The sequence below is a fragment of the Columba livia genome, chromosome 7 (assembly GCF_036013475.1).
Source record: "Columba livia isolate bColLiv1 breed racing homer chromosome 7, bColLiv1.pat.W.v2, whole genome shotgun sequence".
Taxonomy (NCBI): domain Eukaryota; kingdom Metazoa; phylum Chordata; class Aves; order Columbiformes; family Columbidae; genus Columba; species Columba livia.
This window is the reverse complement of record NC_088608.1, coordinates 38,231,038-38,254,961: the sequence shown is the minus strand read 5'-3', so window position 1 is coordinate 38,254,961 and position 23,924 is coordinate 38,231,038. Positions and strand designations below refer to the sequence as shown.

Here is a 23,924-nt window from a genome sequence, read left to right as displayed (position 1 = left end):
GGAAGATGTCTTTCCTTGCATCCCAAGGAGCCAAATTCTCCTTATTATTACTGATTGCCATTGTTAGCGCATACTGTCATAGGAAGCAAGGGTTTTCTGAAAAGCTACGGTTTAAAATAGCCATCAGGTGCCTGAATGCAGAAACACCTCCGAAGGCAGCACAGCATGTTGTGCAGAGCCTGAGCCGAGTGCCATTCATCTTACGGCAGGCTTGAACACCCCAGATGTGAGGAACCGCTTGTAGCGTTAATTCAAAGGTACCCTTTGGTTTTAATTCACCTTTTCACTGTGCATCTGTGGAAGAAAACTGGTGTGTGTTTCTTTTAGTTACCATTTACCCAAATAGCACATATAAAATAGGTGTTGCACTGCTTTTCTTCAGGAGAGCGCTCCTCCAGTTGTGTATTCTTTTTATTTTCTGCTGGACTGGGAAGTTTGGCAAGAGCTTAGGTCTGTGATTATACTCAGCACAGACACAGTTTTAAAACATGTCTTCTGTCCCAGAAGCATGATTGTCAGTAAAGATTATGGTTTAAAGCTGCTAAGGTGTTTTGAGATTGAAATATAAAACATCCAGCCATATATATCAGAGACCTAACTGAATTTACAGGCCACTTGTTTATTTAGCTTCCTGTCTCAGTCAGTATTTTCCTCTTGGGCGAGCCATATTTTTTGCCTTGAAGTAGTAACTTTAAAAAATAAACTTAGTGTTGCACCTGACAGTGCTGCTTTAGTCATATGTAGCTGTGAGCTATTGCTTGAAGAAAGCCACGAGGGGAAAAAAATCATCAAGGAAAACTTGCGATACGTGTTCCGATTCAACTCTTCACAGAAGCAGCTTAATCTAAGAGAAACGCTGCTCATTAAGATTTGCCTCCCTTCAGTCAGTGTTTTGGTGGAAGCCGTGATGCTGCTCAGTTTGCTTGATGGATTTTTACTAAAGCTAATGAGAGAGTGGAAACAAAGGCCTTACAGCAGCGGTTAACCATATATTCTGATAATTCTTACAGATTGTGCAATTATAAATGGGTTTTTAAATGCCAAAAAATGCCTTTTTTAAGAGTTAAATGTTAGGTAGTGGGGAGTGTTGTAAATATCTACTTTCAAAATGAGCCTTCAGGCACTGTAATGAACTTGCTGACAGTCTTCTGTGCAATATCTTTTTCCCTTCTGGGTGCTTTAAGAGTATACTATATGTCTTATTTTGTTTCGATCAGTATGTTTTAAGAGTGTGTATATTGGCTAACAATGGATTTTTCTTTCTGTACAGCATGGTGGAAGATGTTTCAAAATTTTGCACTTTTCTAGGATTTGCAAGTTTGTAACCTGACAATTTTTAACATGCACACTTTTGTACATAATTAGTATTGTATATATTTAACATGAGTCTGAAGCAAATAAAAATAATTGAATGCATAACTTCTCCCTTTATTAACAGCGCAAAAATTAAACTAAGGGTGTGGAGTACACTAAAGGAACAATTATTTCATTTGGCAGGTAAAGCTGGGCAGCAGGAAGAGCTGACTTGCTATCCAGTCTTGGCTGTGTTGAAATAACTTTCTTCTGGTGGGGAAGTAATCGAAGTGGATACATGGATGTACAGACACTTTCAGACTAAGAATAGCTATGATTACTCAAGTATTGCAATAAAATTTGACTTTTTGCTGGTAGAGGTGTCCAAGGCATGAGTGAGGTTGGGGAGAAGAGCCCACTAATGCATATTTATCTTTATTTATAAAGATAAGGTTCTCCACCCACCCTGGAACTAGAAGCATCTCTCTGCTTCCTCCTCATTGCATTCCCATAAAGTGACTTTTACTGCAGAATATGCAAGGCTACAGATTCTGGAGATTACTGTCAATCAGGAGGAAACTGAAATCTGTTCCAGGCTCATGTTCAGTTGGTTTCTTACCCCTGTAAACGAGACAAAACATGTTGTGAGCTTTAACAGGAGCTAGGACAACTGTGCTTCCATCTGTTACAAGGGATAGAACAAAGCATCCTTATTCATAACAAGCAGAGTTTTGACTCTCTTCCTTGCCTGCGTCATGGGGAAGACATATTAGATTTCTTGGTAAACCTTCATATGACTAAAGACATGAGTTCCCGTGTTCTAGAGTTGAACACATTAGGGCCAAGCTGGCATTCCTCTGGCCTTCAAAAAGAGAATGGGAAAGGGAAACAAGGTATTAATTTCTGATGTGAGGAACAGGTAGCGTGGACAAGGAGTCTAACAGAAGTCTCTCTTCCTATCTATCTGAAGGAGGATATATCCATTTCAATTCTAATGAAGCATTTACCTCAAAAACAGACGTGCTCCTGTCACTCCTTGCAAGGTGGCTTTGTCTCCTTCCACTAGCAGCATCGCACCTTCCCGCAAGCCCTAATGTAGGTGTAAACATTTAATATTATTTTCAAGCTATTTGAAAGGCTAGAATGCTTGTCACAAGCAGTCTTAGTGCAGCTCGCCGTGACTACCAACAAGACTTTGTCATTTATTTCTAACAAAGTTGCCAAGACAAATTTAGGTAAGTTATCTTGTTTTAGAAGCTGCTTTTCTTGCTCATTTTTCCCTTTTAAAGAAGGACAAACCATTAAGAAGAAAAAGAAAATGTGTTTTTCCAGTTGTTGAGCATTGATAAGGATCATGGCTGAAAACATTGTGACAAAACTAGTTCAGCCAGAAGACACATTCAGAGCAGGGGGAACTGTGATCTACACATCAATGACGAGCTAAGGAACCACAGATCAGGCCGGTTGACCGACCAGAGATGGAGGATGTGCTGGAGGGCACATAGCCCCATCTCCTGATATGTCCAGCTTGGCAAACAAAAGGGAAAAGTTGAGACCCTTTAACATGGCTCTCTTTCACAATCACCAGTTTCCCCCATCCCAGACTTTACTCTGGGAGCTATAAAAAGCTCACCTAAACCAGCACGGTTTGGGGAATACCAGCTCAGCGTTGCCAAGGGAATACCAGTCTACCAGTCTCAGCGAAGGGAATACCAGCTTGGCCTCACCAATACCAGCACGCTGAGGACCCTCACTCTGAACCAGACGTCGGAGGACGCTGCGCTCCTGACCCCAGCATCCTCGCCATGGAACACCAAGGCTACACATCATCGTACAAGTCCTGTCATCCACACTGTGGGGCCGTAAGAGACTGGATCACTCACTCTTTTCTTTCTTCCTTTCTCTCTGCTCTTTCCTTCTCTCCTTTTTTCTATACCCCCATTTCTTTGTCTCTACTTCAGTACTTTCTCCCTTTCCCTTTTGAACATATAAGGATAACACCATCTTCAAGCTCTGCTGTTGATTTTTGGTTAAATTTCATATTATAGCTACTGATGGTTGCCAACATATCGCTTGCAGTAGGATTTTCGCTGTTAATGTGTTGATAAGTTCTGTTATACTTTTGCCAAGTCACCATTCACTGTAACCAATATTCCAACAAGAACTTTTACTAAAACTCACAATTGAATTGGACCCCGGAGGTGATTGTCTGTCATTCACTTCACATAACTGTGCAGAATTAACCCAGAGTTAACTCACACCTGTTCTCATCTCTTGAGTCAGGGCGCGTGTCGCGTCTAGAGTTAACTCACCCCTCATCCCATCTGTTGGGATGGGACAGTTATTATTTTTTTTTTTTTTTTACACCAGTTACAGGGTGTTTCAGAAAGACAGACCCCAAAACACCTTGTGTTGTGATTTCAGATTGGGTCCATCTTTTTGAAACACCCTGAACTTGTGCTGCCACCATTCTTAGATGCACTTTGGGCCAAGCACCAGCCAGCTGGGTTTGTTAGAGCCCAAACTTTATACTCCAAGCTGAAGCACAGGGACAGGAAACCCAGAGGCCCCACTTCCCCAGACAGATGTACTGTAATTACTACTGAATGAGCAAATTCAGAACCTACAGAGAATAAAACATCATGTAAAGTTAAGAATATCTGCAAAAAGATTCAGGGGAGGTATCTTACAATCTGTATGCACATCACCCCCAACATAAACCATATGACTGGCCAGTGACTGGAAGGATCAGAGCTGCCTAAAATGTGTTTGGCAACAGGACTCCACACATTTAATCAGCAGAATGCATTTCATTTGTTCTAACACATCTTCTGCAAGTAAGCAAAACCCAAGGTTGAAGCTCTTAGCTTTCCATGCCCCAGTTCTGTAAGGCTTGGCAGGCAGGGAAATCTCCACTGCAAGCTGGCAAGAATGCATTTAAAATATTTACTGTGCTCCAGCTATGAACTTCCTGACTGGGAACTACTACTCACCAGAACTGGAGGGGTGTTTGGTTCTTCATGATACTGGCGAATTCTTTCCTCTCTTGTCTCCTGCAATGAGTGTAGATTAGCTGCCCAGGCAGTAAGGTAGGACTTGGAGCTATCCAAGTAGCATGACACGAAGCAATTTCATAACGTTAAACAAATCAGGCACTTCCCCTCAAGCAGAATGCTTTCATTAGACTAATGTATTGAAGGTAGTGGCAGGATTTACTTTAATAGATACATATTTTACCCTTCTTCACTAGCAGCAATTACTGTAGATTGATGAAACAGAACTAACACAATCCCTAGCCTGAAAAGCCTTAAATTTTACTTCCACTCAGTTCATCTAGCTCTATTTTTTTAATGCTATCTCTTCATGATCACTCTCAGAACAAGAGCACTGAGGACAGTGGTAGAAGCAAACGCCTATGATGCCACCTTCGTGAAAGAGGGTAGTGACCCATGGATTTCCACTGATTACATATCTGCTTGTTTTGTCCTCAAGTAGGTAATGCACTGAAGAATTTCCTGCTGTGAACAGCTCTGCCATGTTTTCTGAGGGTTTGCTGCTGAACTGAGCAACAGTAGTTAAATCAAACCAGAAGGATTTGTTGGTAAGGAAACACAGGAACACAGCAGGGACTTGGTACAGCATAGGGGTTCTAGCCTCCTCTGGGAGAAACAGCAAAAGCTTTTTATAGGGAAAAGACTGCCTGCTTATCTAGTGACAAGCTAAGATAATTAAATGAGTACCTATAACTTAATCTAAATTCTAGAAGCACACCGTGATCCTCCATCTCTTTAGTGTCCCCTAATTCTTAATACTTCCTCTACCCACGAAGAAATTTGATTATAAGCATTTGGCCTGTTAAAAGACACACCATAGAAACTGTTCCCTGAGGAATTAGCTCCTGGCAGGCTCCTCAATAATCTGCTCCTCCATAGAGTGGAGATGTCAGTCTTTGTACTTGATGGTTAAAGTGTTTTTCTTTCAGCCACACCAGTACACCTGCGTACTCAGTGATGGACATGACAGGGGGTGCTCTCTGCAGGGACACTGGTGCCTGGGTATTTTCTCACACAACAGGTTTGCATGCAATCTCAAGATCTCCCTATTCTGATGGGTCCTTCAGATATTTAAGCCCCTTAATGTATGTTTAAGTTATGTCTTCTGAAGCAGCAGGTAAAACAGACTATGGCAGAACTTTCCAGAAACACTATGTGTTGCACCGTAACATTTCAAATTTCTCTCTCCCTGCCCTGCCCCAAATTTCACAGCAGGTATGAAGCAACAGTATTCCAGACATTGAAAAGTATCGGTGAGAAACACTTTGTTCCACCTCACTAATACTGTTGCCAACTCTTCCTCCCACTCACAGGAAAGCTTTAGGAAGGAGTAAAATGTTACTGCCTCACTGGCATTGCCCCACTCACATTTCCAGCTGCTCTAGAGAGCAGCTGTTAGAGTTATATAACTTTGTAAGGCCTCACAAATTTGGACTGTTGTTACACCGCTGCACCCTGGCTACTGCATTAGCTCTGGCATGATTTACTTACACCCATGTGAGTGCTCTTCACATCTGGGTCCAGGTAGTGGGGGTTAATATTAAAAGGCACTAGGCCTAGGGCCTGCAGGGAAGGTGGATAAACAATTGGCATGTCATTGGTAGTATTGATGCTGATCGTAGCAACGTTGGTTCCTGCACTGGATCCCACGTAAGGAATCCCATCCTGGAAGACAAAAGCAATGATTAGTATGCAGTGTCGCAACTAGGAATTGTGTTTTATAGCATCCATCAATCTCAGAGACTCAGCGATCAGATCAGATTCAGTACTTCTAGCTCACTTCACTGCTGACTTCATAAGTGAAAAGCAGACAAACAAGAATTCAGATTTTTGAGGTGTGCAATAGTTTGTATATGTCATGATTGCTGGAGAATTAGCTGTTGAATGTCCTGCACTTGCAGCTCTGTGACCCCATCACAAGAGAGAACTTAAGGTAGTCAGTGCATATATTAGACTTTGCTATTAAGAGAGGAGAAACTTGTCTACATTGCAGTTAGAGGAAATGTCTCAACTAGCTTTTAACTACCTTCTGAGGAGACTGGGCCACCTGAAGCTGAGTACGATGTTGCCACAGCATCAACTTACCAGTACTATGACCGCTTTAGGTATTACTATTATGTCCGTAGCACTATGTGCATAGTAGTATGTACTATGCTGTACCTGGAAGGATTCCACACAAACATACAATCATATGGATAATGTTAAACAATTTGTAAGAATAAGCTACCTGGAGAGAACTGGTGTGAATATAACCAAATATCTATCTAGATTTCACTGGGGGCCCAACATTTTATGGTTTTTCTGCCCACAACAGGCACTGAGCTTCTGTATATTAAGACAGCCTGGCTACCCTTTCTTCTTGGCAGCTGGCCTTTTCAGATACTGCACTTGCATCAATCTGCCTGAAGTCATTTGCTGTTCCACAGTGCTAGAGGAACACCTTGCTTCTGTTCTCCTCCATGGACGGCATCTTTTTGCTGTGCCTTATGAGATTCACCAGCCAGAACGGGGCTGCTGACCAGAAGGGCTCAATGGCACTCGTACCTCTCAATTCCAGGTCAAAGAGGTACTCAAGGTAATTACACCACTTGCAACATCAACAGGGTGTTGTCTAGAAGGCAGGTATGGATCCAGCTTTATTGCTGGTTTATTAGCAGACAACCCGCAACTTGAACACATCTGTATCTATTAACAAGATACAAAGTGGATAATTCTCAAGCTGAAAACCAGAGTTTCTGGACATAGATTAAATCCCTCGTTAGTATTTAAAGTTGATGGGCTTCCTTCTAAGGTGCTGTGCAGCATTGTTGATCCTAAGGTTTTACAGTTCCACATGTGGGAAACTGCTCTAGACAGACAGATTGCTGACCTTCTTTTCAGGCTTTAAGGATTAATGACAGTCTTATTTGGCCACAGATTTCAGTTCGTCAGGCTGCATGAGATGGCTCAATATTTGAAGTATATTAAAAATAAATATGTGGAATCAACTCGGATTTGTCTGAACAAGAGCTTGTACATGAGATCCTGCCTTTCAGACTTGGCTCAAACCCTGTAGTTTTTACCTCAAGAACTCTTTTCCTGATCTCCTGTATCAGGCTGTTGTCATAGAGAGCTTTCAGGAGACGGAATGTGTTCCCACCTCCTGCAGAAAGAGAGTCCAGCTTATTTAACATGCTTTCACCAACAGTTTCAATTGAAGCCTTTACAAACTAGGCAGACCCAGTGATTTCTATGCTCTGTTCAGGCTATTATCCTGATTTGAGCAGCACTAAAACCAGAGGCTTCAGACAAATGGTCACTGAGCAGGCCATGGGCTCATGCCCTGAGTTGTCCTTGTAACACCAACGCTGGCTGTTTGGCAGCAGATAATGTTCTAATACGAGGAGCGTGGCATTAGGACTCTGCTCAGTTTAAGCACAGTGGCCCTGCATCTTCCAGACTTCATAAGGTGCATACAGCTGCTATGATCATGTTTTAAACCCTGAAGTACTGTTCAAATTAATAACTTGAAACTTACTGGAGATGAAGTTCCATTGATAAATTTCTCCTGCTTCCCTCCTCACCACTAAATTCAGGGTCTTACTGTTCCCAATTAAAGCACTGTTTTCTGTAGTTTCTAGTAATCACTAGGCCCAGCTTTTTCATTGTTGTCTCTACAGTGCCAGCTCTGAGCAGGACTAATCCAGTGCCCTTTATAAACCCTCATCAGGGAGCAAAAAGTAAAACTTACCAATAAATATTGCTTCAGATTTTCTTACAGCTTCCACTGGATCACAGGATTCATGAATGCTGTCCAGCCCATAACCTTAAACGAAAAAGTATTCACTTTTGCCACTCCAGTTTGGAAGAAGAATGTGGTATGTTCAGACCCCTTCTGCCTTCTCCCCACACCCCACTCAAGACAAACGTCTCACCAGACAACCAGGGAAACTTTGGAGAACTCTACACCACAAAACTGTATATGTCCTATGTTAGTGCAGGGCTTACGAAGCAAACCTTTGCTTTATGGATACACATGCTCAGTGTCTAAGAGCAGAGCACTTCACTCAGCAGGTGCCACCTGAGGCACAAAGTCCCCCTGAGCATTACCGGCTCACTAGAAAATGAGAAGGAAAAAGCTGTCAGTGTTCAGCTTGATTCTGAGTCTGTGATGTGCTGTCATTGGTCTAGCATTACTACAAACATCTGATCTTTGTAATTTGTTTTTTGGTAACAGTTAAAATGTCTGGCTTTGACAGATTTGCCTTGCTGGGGTTCACTAAGTGCAGGAAGTACCGGGAGAGCCAGAAGAACATGGGACATCTGATAGCAGCAACCTCTGCAAGATAAGGAGCAAGGTGTGCTGCCCAAGGAAGTGAGTACTGCTTATTACTACAGTAACAGGTCCAAAGTTATCCTGAAAGGTGATAGATATTAGACAGAGGTGTTGCTCCAGGCTGCTCTGAAAAGATCTTTGCTCGAAGCAAAGCTCAGGTGCTGTTCATCATGAAAATATCTGGCTGGTTGAAATGCATTATAGTCTTCACTTAACCCCAGTAGCTGCACAGCTTGAGCAGAGGTTTAAGATGCATGGGAAGAAACATTCCCTTATGTGATTAAGTAGGATAAAAAGATGCCACTTAGTATTCAAGAACCAAAACTTCCTCCCTGAAGTAGTTACAAAGTGTTTGCAACAAGATTTCTTCCGGAGGCCTCTAAGGCATGGACTTCTAGGCACAAGGCAGCAAACAGCTCCGTGCTGCAGTCCCTCCAGTTACAGCAGAGCCGGCCAAACCCCTCTTCCCCTCTCTGCAGCATCACCCCCGTTCGGACCCCAGGAAAACGGACTGTGGCAGCGTTGATGCCCAGGGGCGCTCACCACCTCGGCTCCTCTTACAGGAGCGGCTGGCGAGGCCGGTCCCGGGCACGGCCGGAGCCCGACACGGCCGCTCCCTCGGCAAAGGCGCCGTTTCCGCGTCAGCTGCCCGCGGGACGCTGCGCCGGGGCGCTCCAGCCTTACCCAGGCTTTCAAACTTCTCCCTGGCGGTCCGGGCGTAGGCATCTCGGTCGTGCAGGGCGTAGGGAACGAACAGCACCCGCTTCACCTTCCTGGGAGAAGAGAGGGGAGAGAGCGCTTAGCGCGGCGGGGGAGGGCCCGGGCAGGGTCCCGCAGCCCCTCCGCAGCGCTTACTCGCCCAGGAAGCTCTTGATGTGCTGCTGGCAGTGTCCCAGGTAGCCCCCTCCGTGCAGGGTGGAGTTGGACACCAGCAGCAGGCGCCGCGGGCCCCCCATGCCGGCCCGGCCCGCCCCTTCCTGCCCCGCCGGGGTGGGGCCGAGCCGCCGCCGCCGCTCCCACCGGCCCGGCCATGCTGGACTTCGCCATCTTCGCCGTCACTTTCCTGCTCATCCTGGTGGGCGCCGTGCTCTACCTCTACCCGGTAATGCTGCCGGCGGCGGGGGAAGGGGGCGCACGGCCCGGCCCGGAGCGCAGGGAGCGAGCGGCCGTGGGGCTGAGTCGCCCCGTGCGGCCCCGGCGCTCGGGCGGTGCCGGGCTCGCTGCCCCGGGGCCGGCGGGACGTGGCCGGCGCCCCCGGGAGCGCTTGTTGCGCAGGGCGTTCCCGGCCGCAGGCTGCGGCACAGCGCGTGTTCTACGTGCCCCGCTGAATCCCGCTTACAAAGGCGTTGTCTGCACACCGTGGAGTTTTGCACGTATGCTGCTGTCCAGGGCAAAATTCAGGTGTTAAATCTACATCATAAACCTGAACGTTAAAATTTTTACGCAGGAATCTTTCAACTAGGTCTATAATCATGGTTTAGCCAGTGAGACCAGGCACACACAATTGATTTGCTTCAGAAGCCTTAGTAGGTTTGAGGCCTGAAGATGTGGCTTATCCAGCTTTTGTTTAATGTTTGTAAGTTATGCAGCAGTATTGATGTGGAAAATCCAGCCCTCCTGCTGGAGAGCTTAATCTTAAAATCTTAAATTCAAGGAGGCTGATCCATTTCCTTTTACTCTCTAGGCATCTAGGCAAGCATCAGGTATCCCTGGGCTGGCTCCAACTGATGAAAAGTAAGTGCTTTCTGTCTTTGTATCGATGAAGTTCAGCATTGGCAGAGGATGCTGCTCATGACCAGACACTCTCTTTGTGTTCCTCAGGGATGGCAACTTGCCAGACATCATTGCCAGCAGCAGTTTGCATGAGTTCCTGGTGAACCTTCATGAAAAATATGGCCCACTGGTCTCTTTCTGGTTTGGAAGGCGTCTTGTTGTCAGCCTTGGCTCCATTGATCTCCTGAAACAACATATCAACCCCAACCGGTTGTGTAAGTGTCCTTTGCTTTGTCTTTGAGTCCATTTGTTCCTTCTGGCCTTGCTTGGCATCCTATGTCAAAGGAAGCTGGGGCTTCATTCTAAGTAGAAAGAAAATGAGACTTAGTTTGTAGCTGTCATGGTGGGTCAGGTATGTCTTTGGTCCTTCTTATTGGAATTGAGCATCAGTGACCAAGAGTTGCTGCTGTCCAATGGCCATCAAGAAATTAGCATGCTTGTGTCTTTTACCATCTCCCTACAAGCAAATGTTGATGGAAAACGTAATGCTCATTAGTAACTTGAAACTGCAAGGTGAAGATCCTGGAGCCATTTGGCAAACATTTTAAAACCAGCTGGAAATACAATATAAGAGAAGGAACTTTGATAAATTAAGTCTGAAAACAGCTGTGCTAGATTGTGATAGCTCGCGTAGAGGTTTTTAAAGTAGTGTTTGAAGTGCTTTAACTTCTGTTTTTCTTTGGTGTGTAGAACTTTGTGCTGAAAGCTTCAAATGATCTTCCAGACTTGGAAGTGATCAGTGGTGCTGGTAGCTGAGTTCACCATCTTAGTCCTGGGAGGGTATTTGAATTTATGGTGTAAGCCTCTTAGGTGGGTGCTTTTCTTCCTAAGGTGATGCCAGACAATAAGTTAACTCAGTTGACGTTTAGCTTTAACCTCTTGTTTTTCCAGTTTTCATCCTATAAGGTTGAATAAGGTACTGGTTGCACAGCTCTGACCTGACACTGTAAGCTGTCTATAGGCACAGGCACATATCTCAGCATCGCTTTGTGCTGGGGTTGTGACGGGTAAGCTTTTTGTGCAATTGCATGATGGACTCAAAAAAACCCGGTGACAGTCTGGGGAAGGTGTGGGAGTTAGCAAAGATCAGCAAGACACAGTAGATAGCAATGACACTCCAGAAGGTGGAAACCCATTCTGAAGGAGCTGAATGCACTTGTGTGTCTTTGGGAAATTGAGCAGACAGTCACTTTCTCCACACTCAGAGAAATGGTGACAGGCACTTGAGCAGGGAAGTTCTCAGAAATGTACTGAATTTTGGAGTACCCAAATACTGGAAAAAAAAACAAATACAGTACCTGGACTTAAAATACAGGTAATGAAGTCACCCAGGCAGCTACAGACTAGCCTGGCATCCTGTTATGCCCAAGGGCTAAACAGGTTTGTTAAGGATGGGGATAAATAGGAAATGCATGCTGTACTCCTTTGATAATTGGACTTCTAGACAAGGAAATGATAGAACTGTGTTTCTGTCAGAATTTCAGTTCAGAATTTGCTTGGACACGGCTTGGATTTTCACTGAAGGTGGAGGCAAAGGGATATGAAAAGTGAAAGTGAGAGCAAGGCTGGATTGTGTTGAGAAAGTGAAACGCTGGGTTGGGGAGGTTAAATACTCCCAGTTAGGTTGGCAGCCTGTCCTGATGGCATCACACTGGGACCCCTTGCCAGCGCAGGGAAGCAGAGTGTCAGAGCAAGGAGACGCGTACCCCTGGGGCTGAGGCAGCAGCAACAGGAAGGGGAGGAACAAGAGCTGGATTAACAGCCTGCAGGATGACATGGCCACGGAAAAAAAGAAAAGAGTGCATGTATTTTCTGTAGAGAGAAGAAAGGATGATGAAACATGAGCCAGACCTGGAATCCTGTGTGTGGCTCTGGCCCCTGCACTCAGCATGATTTTGAATAAAGAAAGTGCAAAGGCAGGCTGCTAGCCTTGAAGTTGGACTAATTGCATTCACAGATATTAATAGGTTCCTAGTGCCAGGAGACTATTTTTCCTTATGTTTAAGGCAGTGTTTGAAGTTGGTACATTTTCGTGGCCTCTTAGAGCTTTGTTGAGATCAGTTTGCAAGGAGAATTCAAAGGAAGTAAAACTTTGCTGCTGGGACAGGCAGTTCCTGTGAGATGTTCTGGGGAAGCAGGACTGCAAAGGGTGTGCATGTAAAAAGGGTGGACTAGCTCAGGATTGCCAGGACCAGTGTGTTCAGAGACCCACTTGGAAAACTCCCATGAGCTGATGTCACCTTTTGGGTTGGGACAATGAACGTGATGCACATCGAGTGCTGGAGGTGGAGCTATGGGTCCTGGCCTGTTTGAGCAGGACCGCTTTAAGGACCGCTTTATTGCTGTTCTGTGTGCGTTTGTTCTCTGCAGGTTCAGATGTCCTTTCCATTTGTGATACTCAGTTCTGCTTGGCATTTGTTTCGACTCTCTAGAGTTAGATCTTTTCCCCACATTCACTTATAATGATGTCCAGGACAACACTCTGAGGCTCATGGAATGAGGGAGATTTCCGTGTAAGTGGAAGGAACATTTAAAATTTTTATATGCTTCACTAAGAGGACTGAAAATGTAGCCTTAAGATGTTTTCAAGACAAGGGCAAAGGAAGAAGTCCATGAAAGCTGATGCAGGACAGAGCTCCATCTCTGAGAGACCGTTTGTGCCTTGTGGAGTCCCTGTGGAGAAACAGCCATTTCCCAAATGCTGCGAGGCAGGGCCAGCCCTCAGCAAAGGGCAGCCTGGGCTCTGCAGTCCTGAGCGCACAGCACGGGGTGGGTCAGTGGCACAGCACTGCCGTTTTGCACCAGAGACAGGGGAGACAAAAACAGCCCATGCTTGATCCAGCAGTTTTCTTTCATCTGCACCAGGAGAATTTTGCAGTTTCTGCAGGTGGTGATGCTAGGCATCCTCTGGCCTCTCCAAATGCATCTGCTTGCCAGATTTGCCGTGTGGGCTTCACCACCAACCATGTGTCTTTCTGGCTACCCCAGCACTGTACCTCGCTCTGCCAGGACCAGTTAGCGGGCGATTGTGGCACGAATAGCAGCAGCCCATCCGTGGCAAAGTAGCTCGGAGGAGGAATTGGCAGCAGCAGCTAGAGTCACATAACAGCCTGCTCCACGTGGAGAGCCACCGGTACCATCTGCTCTGCCGAAAGACACACACACATACTCCTTGTCATTCAAAGTGGGAAAGAGGGTGAGATGCAGAGCTTAAAAACATTGGAAGGGAAATGATATGAGAGAAAAGTATTTAGGAAAGTTTACCGTATTCATGGCCTCATTAGCTACCTCTGTGTCATTAGGTAGTAAGACCTCTGCAGGTGGGAATTGTCTCGTATGTTTGTCTCAATGAAGCCATGATCTCTGCTGAGAATCCTAAATACAGCCACAATTGGTAAAGTCATATGTGTCTAGCTCAGCCTTGATGTTTTCTGATGCCTCAGAGGTTTCATTTTCCATCTGGGAGAAATAACAAACTCTCATAAAATATCCCTCTTGAAAACCCCCTGATTGCTGCTTCTAAGTAGTTCCTTAAAGATTCTGCCAGTTTTGCAAGACCCACAGAAAAGTTTACAGAAAGGGAAAAGTATATGCCATTCTTTATTGCATAGTTTTGCCTTGACATCTAATGTACCTTAGCAAACTTATTAAGTAAAGGCCCCTGGTGGTGAAATTCAGAGTTAAAAATCTAACTGAAGTGAGCTGTGGATATGAAAGATGGAGGATGTGTGTTTTTGTCTAGTTTCTACACCATTACAAGCGTCTGTGCAGAAGGAAGATGGGAAGTAAGGCAATTAGAAGTACAAAGTATTCTGTAGCTTCGTGGGGCACTGTTTTCTGTCTGAGCTCTGCTGGAGGCAGCCCTCAACTGAGAAAGGTGGGTGTTAGTTTGGGAAGAGCTCATCAGCAGGGAACTCGGTAAATGCGAGAGAAATCATGCAGGAGCAGTAGGGTATCAGCTGAGGTTTGCTGGGCCGTGAAGCAAGGTGAGGAGCACACAGAGCAACCTTTGGCCCAGTCTCTGATGGGAGCTGATCTGTGTTGAGCACACAGCCATGGTCAGGGCAGGAGAGCGCACCAGGTGTCAAGAGGGAATGTGCTAGAGGGGCTGCAGGTCAGGCTGGAGGAGGAGGGAGAGGAGCACACCATGCTCACTGGTGTCACCACATCAGTGACACCACCAGCTGGGAACTGGAAAGCTGGAAACAAGCTTCTGAGGTGTTACTGCTAAAGAGTTCCTTGGCAGAGCCAACAGGCCCCCTCTGCAGGGGTTGCTGATCACAGGATGGTGCTCTGCCCGAGAAGAGACCTTATGAGGTCCCAGCCCACTGAGCAAGAGAAGATGGACAGCCCAAAGAGGTGCACAAGTAACAGTGCCTGATTAAAGAGGTTGCTGTTTTCATCATCTCTGTGTGGTGTGACTGACTTTTGAATGGTGTTTCCTTTTTTGCTTTCAGCGGATCCTTTTGAGACAATGCTGAAGTCCCTCTTGAGGTACCAGTCCAGCCTGAATGCGGATACAGGAGAGAGCCACATGAGGAGAAAGCTGTATGAAAATGGCGTCAACAAGGCCTTGCAAAGTAACTTTGCTCTCATCCAGAAAGTGCGTAACTCCCTTTGTACAGCAGAGAAGCCCTGTGTGGCTCACAGGGGAACGTTTAGTGAGAATGATCACTAGGATAAAGGAGCTGTGTTCAAATTAGTGCTGGAACTATAAGCATCTGAGACAGCAAACAGTCTTTGCCCATTCAAGCACGGTGTGAATATTTGGTTTCTCTTAGCTCCAGTGGGTTAGGGGGAAGGCTCAGCTTGATGGCTTTTTATGCCAAGGTACCAGATGCAGTTAAACATACTGGAGCATCTGGATTCTAGATTTATTTCCCAGGACAGGACGGGGGAGCAAGGAACCAGCTCTTGGGATCACAAGCAGTTGAAGAACTGTTCTGTTGACTCAGTCCAGCAGCCAGAATTTGATCTGTTTTCTCAGTCTGGAGCTACTAGCATTAAAGGTTGTAAGGCTTCTGTTGTGATAGAGGGAGCAGGAGAGGAGGACAGGGCTACCTTGTTGGGGGGAAAGCTTGGGAAGGGGCACAAGATTTGAGGCTAAAATGTTACTGTTTGTAAGTTAATGGAAGGAAACCCTGGAAAGAGTGTAGCTTCATGTCATAGCCATGAAAATGTGGTCTGCCCTAGGAACTGGGTGGGAATGTCTCCAGGGTATGTTTGGTAAATAGGCTACTGATATTACTGCCAACTAATGGTTCCTTCCCTCTCCAGCTGTCAGAAGAGTTGCTAGCCAAATGGCTGTCTCTGCCTGAGGCGCAACACGTGCCCCTCTGCCAGCACATGCTGGGCTTTGCCATGAAGTCTGTCACGCAGACAGCTATGGGCAGCAGCTTTGAAGATGACCGGGAAGTTATCCGATTCCGCAGGCACCACGATGCAGTAAGTGTCACAAAGAGCCAGGAAATCTCCTATTATCTTTTTCCACGCCAGCAGCGCACAGCTTGTGTCTGTGTACAGTTTAGTACAAGCTACTGCTGAGACTTGAACATTAAGTTAACATTAAGAGCCTGAGGGCTCTGCCTCAGTTATCCCAAGCTGAAACTGTCAGAAAGATCCTACTGCTTATCCTGCTGTCATTAGTCTAAGACATTTCTAGAGGATCTATGGGGATCAGGAGCCCAGATCCAATGGCAATTGAAAGGTGTTTGGTACATAAGTGAGTTAAACTCTACTGGGAATGCTAATGGCACTTCTGCTTTTCAAAGATCTTCTGAAGGCTCTGGGACATTGTGGAGACAGGAAAATCAGAGAAGGTCCCAAGCTGTGTCCTCATCTGGGGATGTTAAATCTGCTGGTGATAGGGTAGGAAAGAAATAGTTAATCTCCCATTAAAGATTCCCATGCTTTTTTTCCTACAGTTGTAATTACAGTTGTTTCATTTCAACTCAGTTTCAGCTATCATAATATCTGGAATGGGACAGGCTGTCCTAGAGAGGAGACCAGTCTTGTATTCACGGGAAGTCTTCATTTGATTTGGTGTTTTCGTATTACTGAATAGGGGAAGAATAGAAGGGTCTCAGCTTGCGGTGAGTGATGATGCTCTTCTCTCTGTCCTTTCAGATCTGGTCAGAGATTGGGAAAGGTTTCTTGGATGGGTCTCTTGACAAAAACATGACCAGGAAGAAGCTTTACGAAGATGGTAGGTACCTCCCAAAATCGGAGTCTTCCTTCCACTCTGATTGATACTGATTTTCAAGCCTGTTATGGCAGTGCTTTTATTTCTCATATATTTCACAGTAAGTTACTTTATTTCTCAGTTGTCCTGTCTTTTTTGTCACTGATAGTTAAAGCCTTTCAGTATTGATTGAGAAGATGTTAAAAGCAGTTTGTATTCAGAACTAAGGATTTGCTTGTTAGTCCTCCAAACACAGTGTTTCCATCTTTTTGTTGTTAGTTCTTTGAGTTTCAGGACCTGAGGACAACTACTGTCCCATTAAAATGGGCTTTTCTCATGGGCACTTGTTCAGGCCTCTTGCTGAGTTGTAGCAGTATGATGCATTAGGACACAATTTCACAAACTCCAGGTAGTGCAGGTTGGTGTTTAGGTGTTGCTGATTTCAGATAATTGAGTACATGTCTCAGTTATACCTGTAAGGTTGGCTTTTTATAGGCAACCTGTCTTGCTTCGTTCCTACCTTTTCAACTAAATTGGAGAGATTGCCTTCCAAATTGACAGCAACATGTAACAGAGGCTGCTTCTGTAAGTGAGCCCAGCAGGGACAGCTGGTCTGAAAATCTGCTTGGGGAGATGGATTTGCTTCTCTGCAGCACTCAGAATGACCAGGTTTTAAAATAAACATGTTTTTGTGCTTCCAAAGCTCTGATGGAGATGGAATCCACCTTAAGGAAAGTTACAAAGGAGCGCCGAGGGAGATCATTCAACAGACACGTCTTTATAGACACCTTGCTGCAGGGGAGCCTGAGTGACCAGCAGGTCTGTGCAGCTAAGTCATTACACACTAATGGACTTGCTCATTATATTGTAGCCTTTGATTAATTTAAGCTTTTGCATCTTAGATCAGATTCCTTACTAAAGCAGAGTTTCTTGTTCTTTTTCCGTCCCCACAATGTTTAATTGCATTAGGCTTTGGTAGCTTCCTTGCCACCGCTTCATTGCTATTTTTATAAGCCAGAAGTATGTTAGCATTAGGCATGGCTCGTGCCATCCCAGTGCAAGGTCTGTGGAGAGTTCACTCCGTGTCTTCTAGATGAATTTCCTGCTCTCTGCACTAAAGGGATTTCATGCGCTTGAATGGAGAATGTGCCACTTCTTTTTTATCTTTACAGTCTCATGAGCTTCATTCTCTGAAGTAGATTTTATTTCCTAGATTCTGGAAGATACCATGATTTTCTCCTTGGCAGGATGCATAATCACTGCTAACTGTAAGTACAGATTGTAAGTAACTTTCCATCCTCAGATTCAGCTGTCTGAAGCTCTGTGTGATGACATCAGGCTTATTCTAGGCTAACAAAAAATTATAGTCATCATTCTGTTTCTCCTGAGCTACAGATGTGTAGGACACGCTAATTTTACAGCGGACTCTTGACACAGCCTCACAGCTAGTGATTTGAAACTCAGCTGTGTTTGACAACCTTCCCAGTCTTTTGGTGAACCTTAGATTTTCTTCCCATTGTTTTTCGCTTGCACTCTCAACTCAGCCAAGTGATGCTAAATTTCATGAAAAAGCACCAAAAGATGGCAGCTACAAAGATCGTGTTGTAAAATAGGCTCTGGCACGTGGGAAGAAAATTAGAGCAGAGTGCTGGAATTTGACTGGCTGCTTTGAATTTCTGGAGGACAGGTGTGCTCCATGTATGGAAGGCTTTCAAATAAGCTACTTTGTGATTTGTGCAAAGATTATGGGGAAAAAAAATGGATATAAATAAGCTGGAGCTGTGTAAAATCTTCTATGATGGGGGATGGTTATCAGGCCCTGTATCTCAGCCAATGGGCTGGAACTCCAAAGAAAACCTCCTAGGTGCAGCTGGGTGTTAAAGAATGTGGAAAGTAAATTGGGCAAATATGATAATGCTCCTCCCAGAGAATATCTTCTCCAATTTTAAGGGGCTCGACTCCTCAGGGATTCCAGATAGTTCTAATGAATAGACAGGTTGGAGTGGTAGGAACATTTACTTGTAGCTTTAGGAAAACTGCATCCTACACAGTTGTTTCTTATGCAAGGTTTCTGTTTCACTCTGCTATTGAAAATATCTCTTGAATACCTCACAAAATAGCTGTAGATGTGAGGGAGACAAGTGCTGGCCAGCCTGCTGCAGGGAGCTCTGCTGCTCTTCTTGCTCCCAGTCAGGAGCCCCAGACGCTGGCTGTCTGGAGTACCCACCTGAGATGTGCTGGGGAAGCCCCCTAAATAAGGGAATTTTCTGATGCTTTGGACAAACCAGCCTTTCATTTGCGTGGCTGGCCTAAAACCCTGGCTCCCCAGGGTTTGCTGGGCTGTGTGGTCCCTTCCCCAGCCTGCTGTGACCAGAGGGTCATCCTCTTCTGTGCCAAAAAGTAAAGTTGCAAATACAAGAAGTAAGAAAACTGAATTCAGTTTGTAAAGGATTGAATTTTCTGGGTCCAGTCTTATATTGATTTCTTCCCCAGTGTGTACCTGGGCAGTCTATTTCCTGACAACCTCCGAAGATGTTCAGCAGAATCTCTACAAGGAGATGGACAGCGTTCTGGGGAAGGGACCAATTACACATGAGAAAATCGAGCAGCTCAGGTGGGTCCTATGGAAGGAACTGCGGAGGAAGGTTGTGTGGGGACAGGGGCTTCATTTACTGGGCCTGATGCCCAGCCTACACTGGGACAGGATAAGGCGTCCCAGAGCTGCTCTGTTCTTTTTTCTGGAAGTGATCAAACCACAGGATGACTTGCAGCACAGACAGAATCTGCCGTAGGGCTCCAGACACGGGGACCAAGCTGCTGTCTTCAGGGTGTCTATAAGAAACCCTTTAGGTTCATTGGCAGAGCACAGAATCAGTGCCCGGGCTGCCAGGCCAAAATCTTTTTGCTTATTGTTTTGTTTGGTTTCTCTCCTGGTTTTACGAAAGTTATCAGTCATTTTAATGGTTGGATTCATTTTAGACATATCTAGAGAGAAAGCATGGAGTAATCTTCTTTCGAAAGGGCTGCAGAACTAGGATGATGACTGGTCAACAATGTGCCTTTATTTTTCATGCATCTGTTGGTGCAACTGGGTACGTTTTGTATTTGGACTAATGTCAGAGTTTCAGTAAGGGAGTATTGAGTGTGTGGGTTTCTTGCCCCTTCTTGTATGGGTGAGAGGTTCAGGATAAGGACTAGTGTGTTTACGCTTTTAAGCAGAATCAGTTTGGTTTAAAATCAGAAAAAAGTGTGGTGAAGAGAGATTTCAGTAACCTTCCTTAAAAGCTGATAATGAGATTCAGTGCTTCTTGCGAAGATGCTGGGATTCTTTGCCAGAAAAAAGGCAATGAAGTGCCTCGGTGTGGCTTGAGAGAGCTCCAGGAGCAGACTGTGGCCCCAATGCAGCAGGTGCCACCACAAGGACATGGACAAACTTCTCTCTGGGAGGGTTAAATTGACCAAGTCTTACCGTTGCAGGTACTGTCGGCAAGTCCTGTGTGAGACAGTGCGAACGGCGAAGCTCACTCCCATTGCTGCACAGCTGCAGGAGCTGGAGGGAAGAGTCGACCAACATACCATCCCCAAAGAGGTAGGGCAGTACTGGGAGCACCAGAGCACGTTCCTTTCCTGGAGGGGTATTTGCCGTTTCCTCTTCTTCCTGCAGGGTGGTGAGACAGGAAGACCATTTCTTCTGACACTGTTGAACCCGAGCAGCTGCTCTGGCATCTCAAAGTACAGCTTAGCTCGAAGTTTGCCCTGTAGTTCCTCTGTGGCAGAGGCTCTGGGAATTCATGGTCTCTTCCTGAGCAGATTTGCTTCCAGTTCTGGGTCCACCAGGGGTGAATCGTCTTTTGAAGGGGCTTACGGGTTCAGTTGTGCATAACAGAGCATGATTTCAGGCCTGATCGTATCACACACATTTCCCAGAATGGTACCTTCCATTGCAGAGAACAAATAGTCCATACATGTATGCCAGCAAGAGGAAAGGAGCAGGATCAGGCCCTCTCTAACCACCAGCAGTTGTGGTGTTGGCCTTAGAAGTTAAAATCATAACATCTGGGCATGGATTATGGAAATCTGTAGATTAATATAGCATATTATCTTTTTAATCCACCTAATAAAGATGAGTAGTCTACAGAATAATCATCATCCAGCACGGCTGTCCAGAGATGTCTTTAATTGTGTATTTCTTTCTGCTCTGACATATATCTCCTAATTTTCTTTGCAGACACTTGTGCTTTATGCTCTTGGTGTGATGCTGCAGGATAGTTCGTCATGGCCATCACCATACAAGTATGTAGAATCAAGACTTTTATTGCAATTAATTCCTTTCCTTTTTTAAATTAATATTCTTTAGATCTTACATACAGCACAGCCTGTTTGGCTGCAGGGCCTGCTTTAAGCAGATTTTGGAGATGAAAGGGAGTCTATAAGACAGGCATTTTATAAAGGTCTTGGGTTGTTTGTCTCCATGGGTGGGATTTTGGGGCAAATCAAGTCATGATCCTCCCCTGCTCCAGTCTGTGCATATGTGTTAGAGCTTAATAGTAATTTTTATTGTGCACACACAGGGCTTCCCTGGCAAATGATGGTAAATTCTTTTTAAGGTTTTCTGTGAGAGAGAAACAGTGATTTGAATGGCTTTGGAATCACTGCTTGTCATCATGAAACAATGATGCAAAGGAGGAAGTGTCAGTCTGAAGTTTTGGTTTTTCTCAGGGGGAAGGAAATTAATACATCATTACTTCTATCTGTGAAAACAAAACTGGATCCAAGCCAGTGTTTCAGAGGATAAAGAAAAAAAAATTGCTGTAGCTTCCTGTGGCCTCCAGGTGGCAAATATTAACATGTATCTGACTTACTTCACTTGGGCTGGGAAAAAATCTGGGTCAGTTATTCTAGACAGACAGAACAAGCAGCTGAGATTTAGGAGAAAGACCAGTGCCTTTAGAACAGCATTTGCCCTCTTTCGCAGGTGTAGCTCTTACAGAAGTGTCAGGCATTGATGCACTGATCTACGAGCATCTTGGCAGGGATTGCCAACCAGGGGAGGACACACACTGTTTGGGAAGGGTTTGCTGAGGCCTCGTGGGAGGAACAGGGAGGACTGCTGTGAACACATTGTCTTTATTCCAAGGGGAGGGAGGTTGAGAATTAGCCCAAGGTGGATATGTATTTTGGTGATGGAGATAGAGGATCAGCTCTTTGTGATCCTTTCACCTGCACACTGTACAAAAACACTGTGTGCAGCTGTTTTCCCTCCCTATTTTTTTGCTGCGCAGCTGCATTTTCTTTCCTATTCCAACATCTGTAATTTGCCGCTTCAGGAGGAATGCGAGTTTGATGCTGCTTTTACTGAGGGTCAGCACCCACATGCTTTTTCACCTTGGTAGAAGCAGAGCTTGCATGTTTAGGCAGGGAGCCAAAGTTTTGAAGTATAAGCAGAAATATTTAGCAGCAAGTGAAAGAGAACTGCCTTCCATCCATCAAATTTCCTGTTTATTTTTTTATACTTAAATGGGATGGTATTTTATTAGTGTCCCTGTGGCTAGTTGATTATGGGAATCTTGTTTTAACTCATGCCAGTCCTGGATAATAGTTTTCTCACAGCCTCCACCATCCTAATGCTGGAAACCACTTTTCTCACTCAAATGAGTCACCAGCTTCCCTCCCCCTCACATACACACACCAGCTGCTTGAAGAAAAGGGTGAGGTGCGAGGAGAAAAGGGAAATATCTTTGGATGTGAGAGAGGAAGGGGCACGGGGGAAGAGAGAGGGGGAGACACAACAGATGGTGTGTGCCCTGGAGAGGAACAGGGGGCAGGTAGCAGCATCAGCTCAGCTGTGTACTCAAGCTAAATACCCACTGCTGAGAGGTAATGCACATTAGTTCCAGCCCTGTGTCACACTAACTTGATTTATCAGCATTTTGACCAAGCCTAGACACAGCTGACCACTTGGGAACATAGATGGAGTGGATGCACAACTGCCATCACGTATCTGTGTGGAATTACTCAGCATGATTTATAGACAGCGAATTAGTGAAATTCTGTATTTTGTTGCCAGCTTCTTACTCGTGTGTGTGAACACATGTGTCTGGGGAAAGGATCCTGTGCTCACACAGAAAGGCTCGGTGTATTTTGTCTTTCACAGGTTTGACCCAGAGAGATTCAACGAGGAATCTGCCATGAAAAACCTCTCCCTGTTGGGTTTTTCGGGGAGCCAGGAGTGCCCAGAGTTGAGGTGAGCGTAGGGAAGGTCTTTGTGTGTCTCTGTGGCAGACAGAAGAGAAGGTGGTTTCAGCCCTTTCCTGTTACTGTTGGGACAATCTGTCCAAGCTGGCAGTCTTCCTTTGGCAGATTTACATCACAGCAAGGTTTTATTCTTTTCTCCTATCTCTTCCCTCAGGTTTGCCTATATGGTGGCTACAATTCTGCTGAGCGTCCTGGTAAGGAAACTATATCTCCACCCAGTGAAAGGACAAGTCATGGAGACCAAATACGAGCTGGTAACCTCACCAAAGGAGGAAGCCTGGATAACGGTATCTAAGAGAAGCTAAGAGCAAGCAAAACAAGGCGCTGAATGTGCCAGCAGTGAAGTTCTGAGCAAGAGTCTTAGGGGGAACCATACTGGTGCCACACTGACTCAGCCAAGGAATTTTACATCTCGATTTTGTTACCTTCCACGTTCTTAACCACATACCTCTCTTGGGTACTTTTTCTAACTCAACCAGTAGTCGTATTAAAGTAGATTTAATCTGTATGCCTTTTTTACATTGGCTTTTGGACCTCTAACCAAAGAATTGCAAAGGAAGCAAAAAACCTTTCAGTGATGTATGTATGAACGGTTGGGTGCCAGCTAGTCAAAGACCAGAGCTCTGGTTAATCCAACCCCTTTCCAACAGCAGCCAGAGCTGGATCAAAGCACCTCTCTTATCCAGTGGAATACCTCTTCATGGATCCTAGCTAGATAAGACCTTGGAGACTCAAGGACAAAGCCTTTATATATAGGTATTTTTATTCAAAGTGTCTTTCCTTCCCTTCAGCTGTAGCTATAACTGTCAAGAAGAGCAGATATATCTGGTGTGAAGTATGTGTGAGTGTGTGTGAAAGAAAGAGAGAAATAAAAGTGGGGTGGGAATTACAGCACTGGTTCTCTTGCTGTGTAATCTTGCCATGCTGTGGGGTTGCAAGAGGAGGATGACTGAGAAATGCTAGTAAACCAAGAGCAATAACATTGATGTGGCCCCTGAGAAAACAGAAGCATCAGGAATAATGTAATGAAATGAAATAAAACCACAGAACAAAG

At 45.1% G+C, this 23,924-nt stretch overlaps 2 protein-coding genes across 2 annotated transcripts; one reads left to right on the top strand and one right to left on the bottom strand.

The window, feature by feature from the left end:
- Positions 1-1,407: 1,407 nt before the first annotated feature.
- Positions 1,408-9,649, bottom strand: LOC102088369 (alpha-aspartyl dipeptidase). Its single transcript, XM_065069972.1, has 8 exons — positions 9,517-9,649; positions 9,346-9,434; positions 8,077-8,151; positions 7,409-7,488; positions 5,838-6,011; positions 4,287-4,346; positions 2,301-2,383; positions 1,408-1,914 (listed from the first exon to the last, which is right to left on the bottom strand). Exons 1-8 carry the CDS (start codon positions 9,615-9,617, stop codon positions 1,836-1,838), a joined length of 741 nt encoding a protein of 246 aa, XP_064926044.1. The 5' UTR covers positions 9,618-9,649; the 3' UTR covers positions 1,408-1,835.
- Position 9,650: 1 nt separating this feature from the next.
- Positions 9,651-23,378, top strand: LOC102094532 (cytochrome P450 20A1). The gene is made up of 13 exons (XM_065069967.1): positions 9,651-9,763; positions 10,346-10,395; positions 10,483-10,649; positions 14,892-15,037; positions 15,712-15,879; positions 16,561-16,639; positions 17,319-17,434; positions 17,829-17,883; positions 19,109-19,229; positions 20,093-20,204; positions 20,844-20,908; positions 22,770-22,859; positions 23,025-23,378. Exons 1-13 carry the CDS (start codon positions 9,692-9,694, stop codon positions 23,173-23,175), a joined length of 1,392 nt encoding a protein of 463 aa, XP_064926039.1. The 5' UTR covers positions 9,651-9,691; the 3' UTR covers positions 23,176-23,378.
- The last annotated feature ends 546 nt before the right edge of the window (positions 23,379-23,924 follow it).

Coding starts and splice junctions, on each gene's coding strand:
- LOC102088369 (XM_065069972.1), bottom strand. CDS start 9,617: ATGGGGGGCCCGCGGCGCCTGCTGCTGGTGTCCAACTCCACCCTGCAC. Junction 4,347..5,837: donor TGAAGAGCACTCACATGGGT/GTAAGTAAATCA, acceptor CACTCATTGCAG/GAGACAAGAGAGGAAAGAAT. Junction 2,384..4,286: donor CAAACACCCCTCCAGTTCTG/GTGAGTAGTAGT, acceptor CACCTACATTAG/GGCTTGCGGGAAGGTGCGAT.
- LOC102094532 (XM_065069967.1), top strand. CDS start 9,692: ATGCTGGACTTCGCCATCTTCGCCGTCACTTTCCTGCTCATCCTGGTG. Junction 10,396..10,482: donor CTGGCTCCAACTGATGAAAA/GTAAGTGCTTTC, acceptor TGTGTTCCTCAG/GGATGGCAACTTGCCAGACA. Junction 15,038..15,711: donor ACTTTGCTCTCATCCAGAAA/GTGCGTAACTCC, acceptor TTCCCTCTCCAG/CTGTCAGAAGAGTTGCTAGC.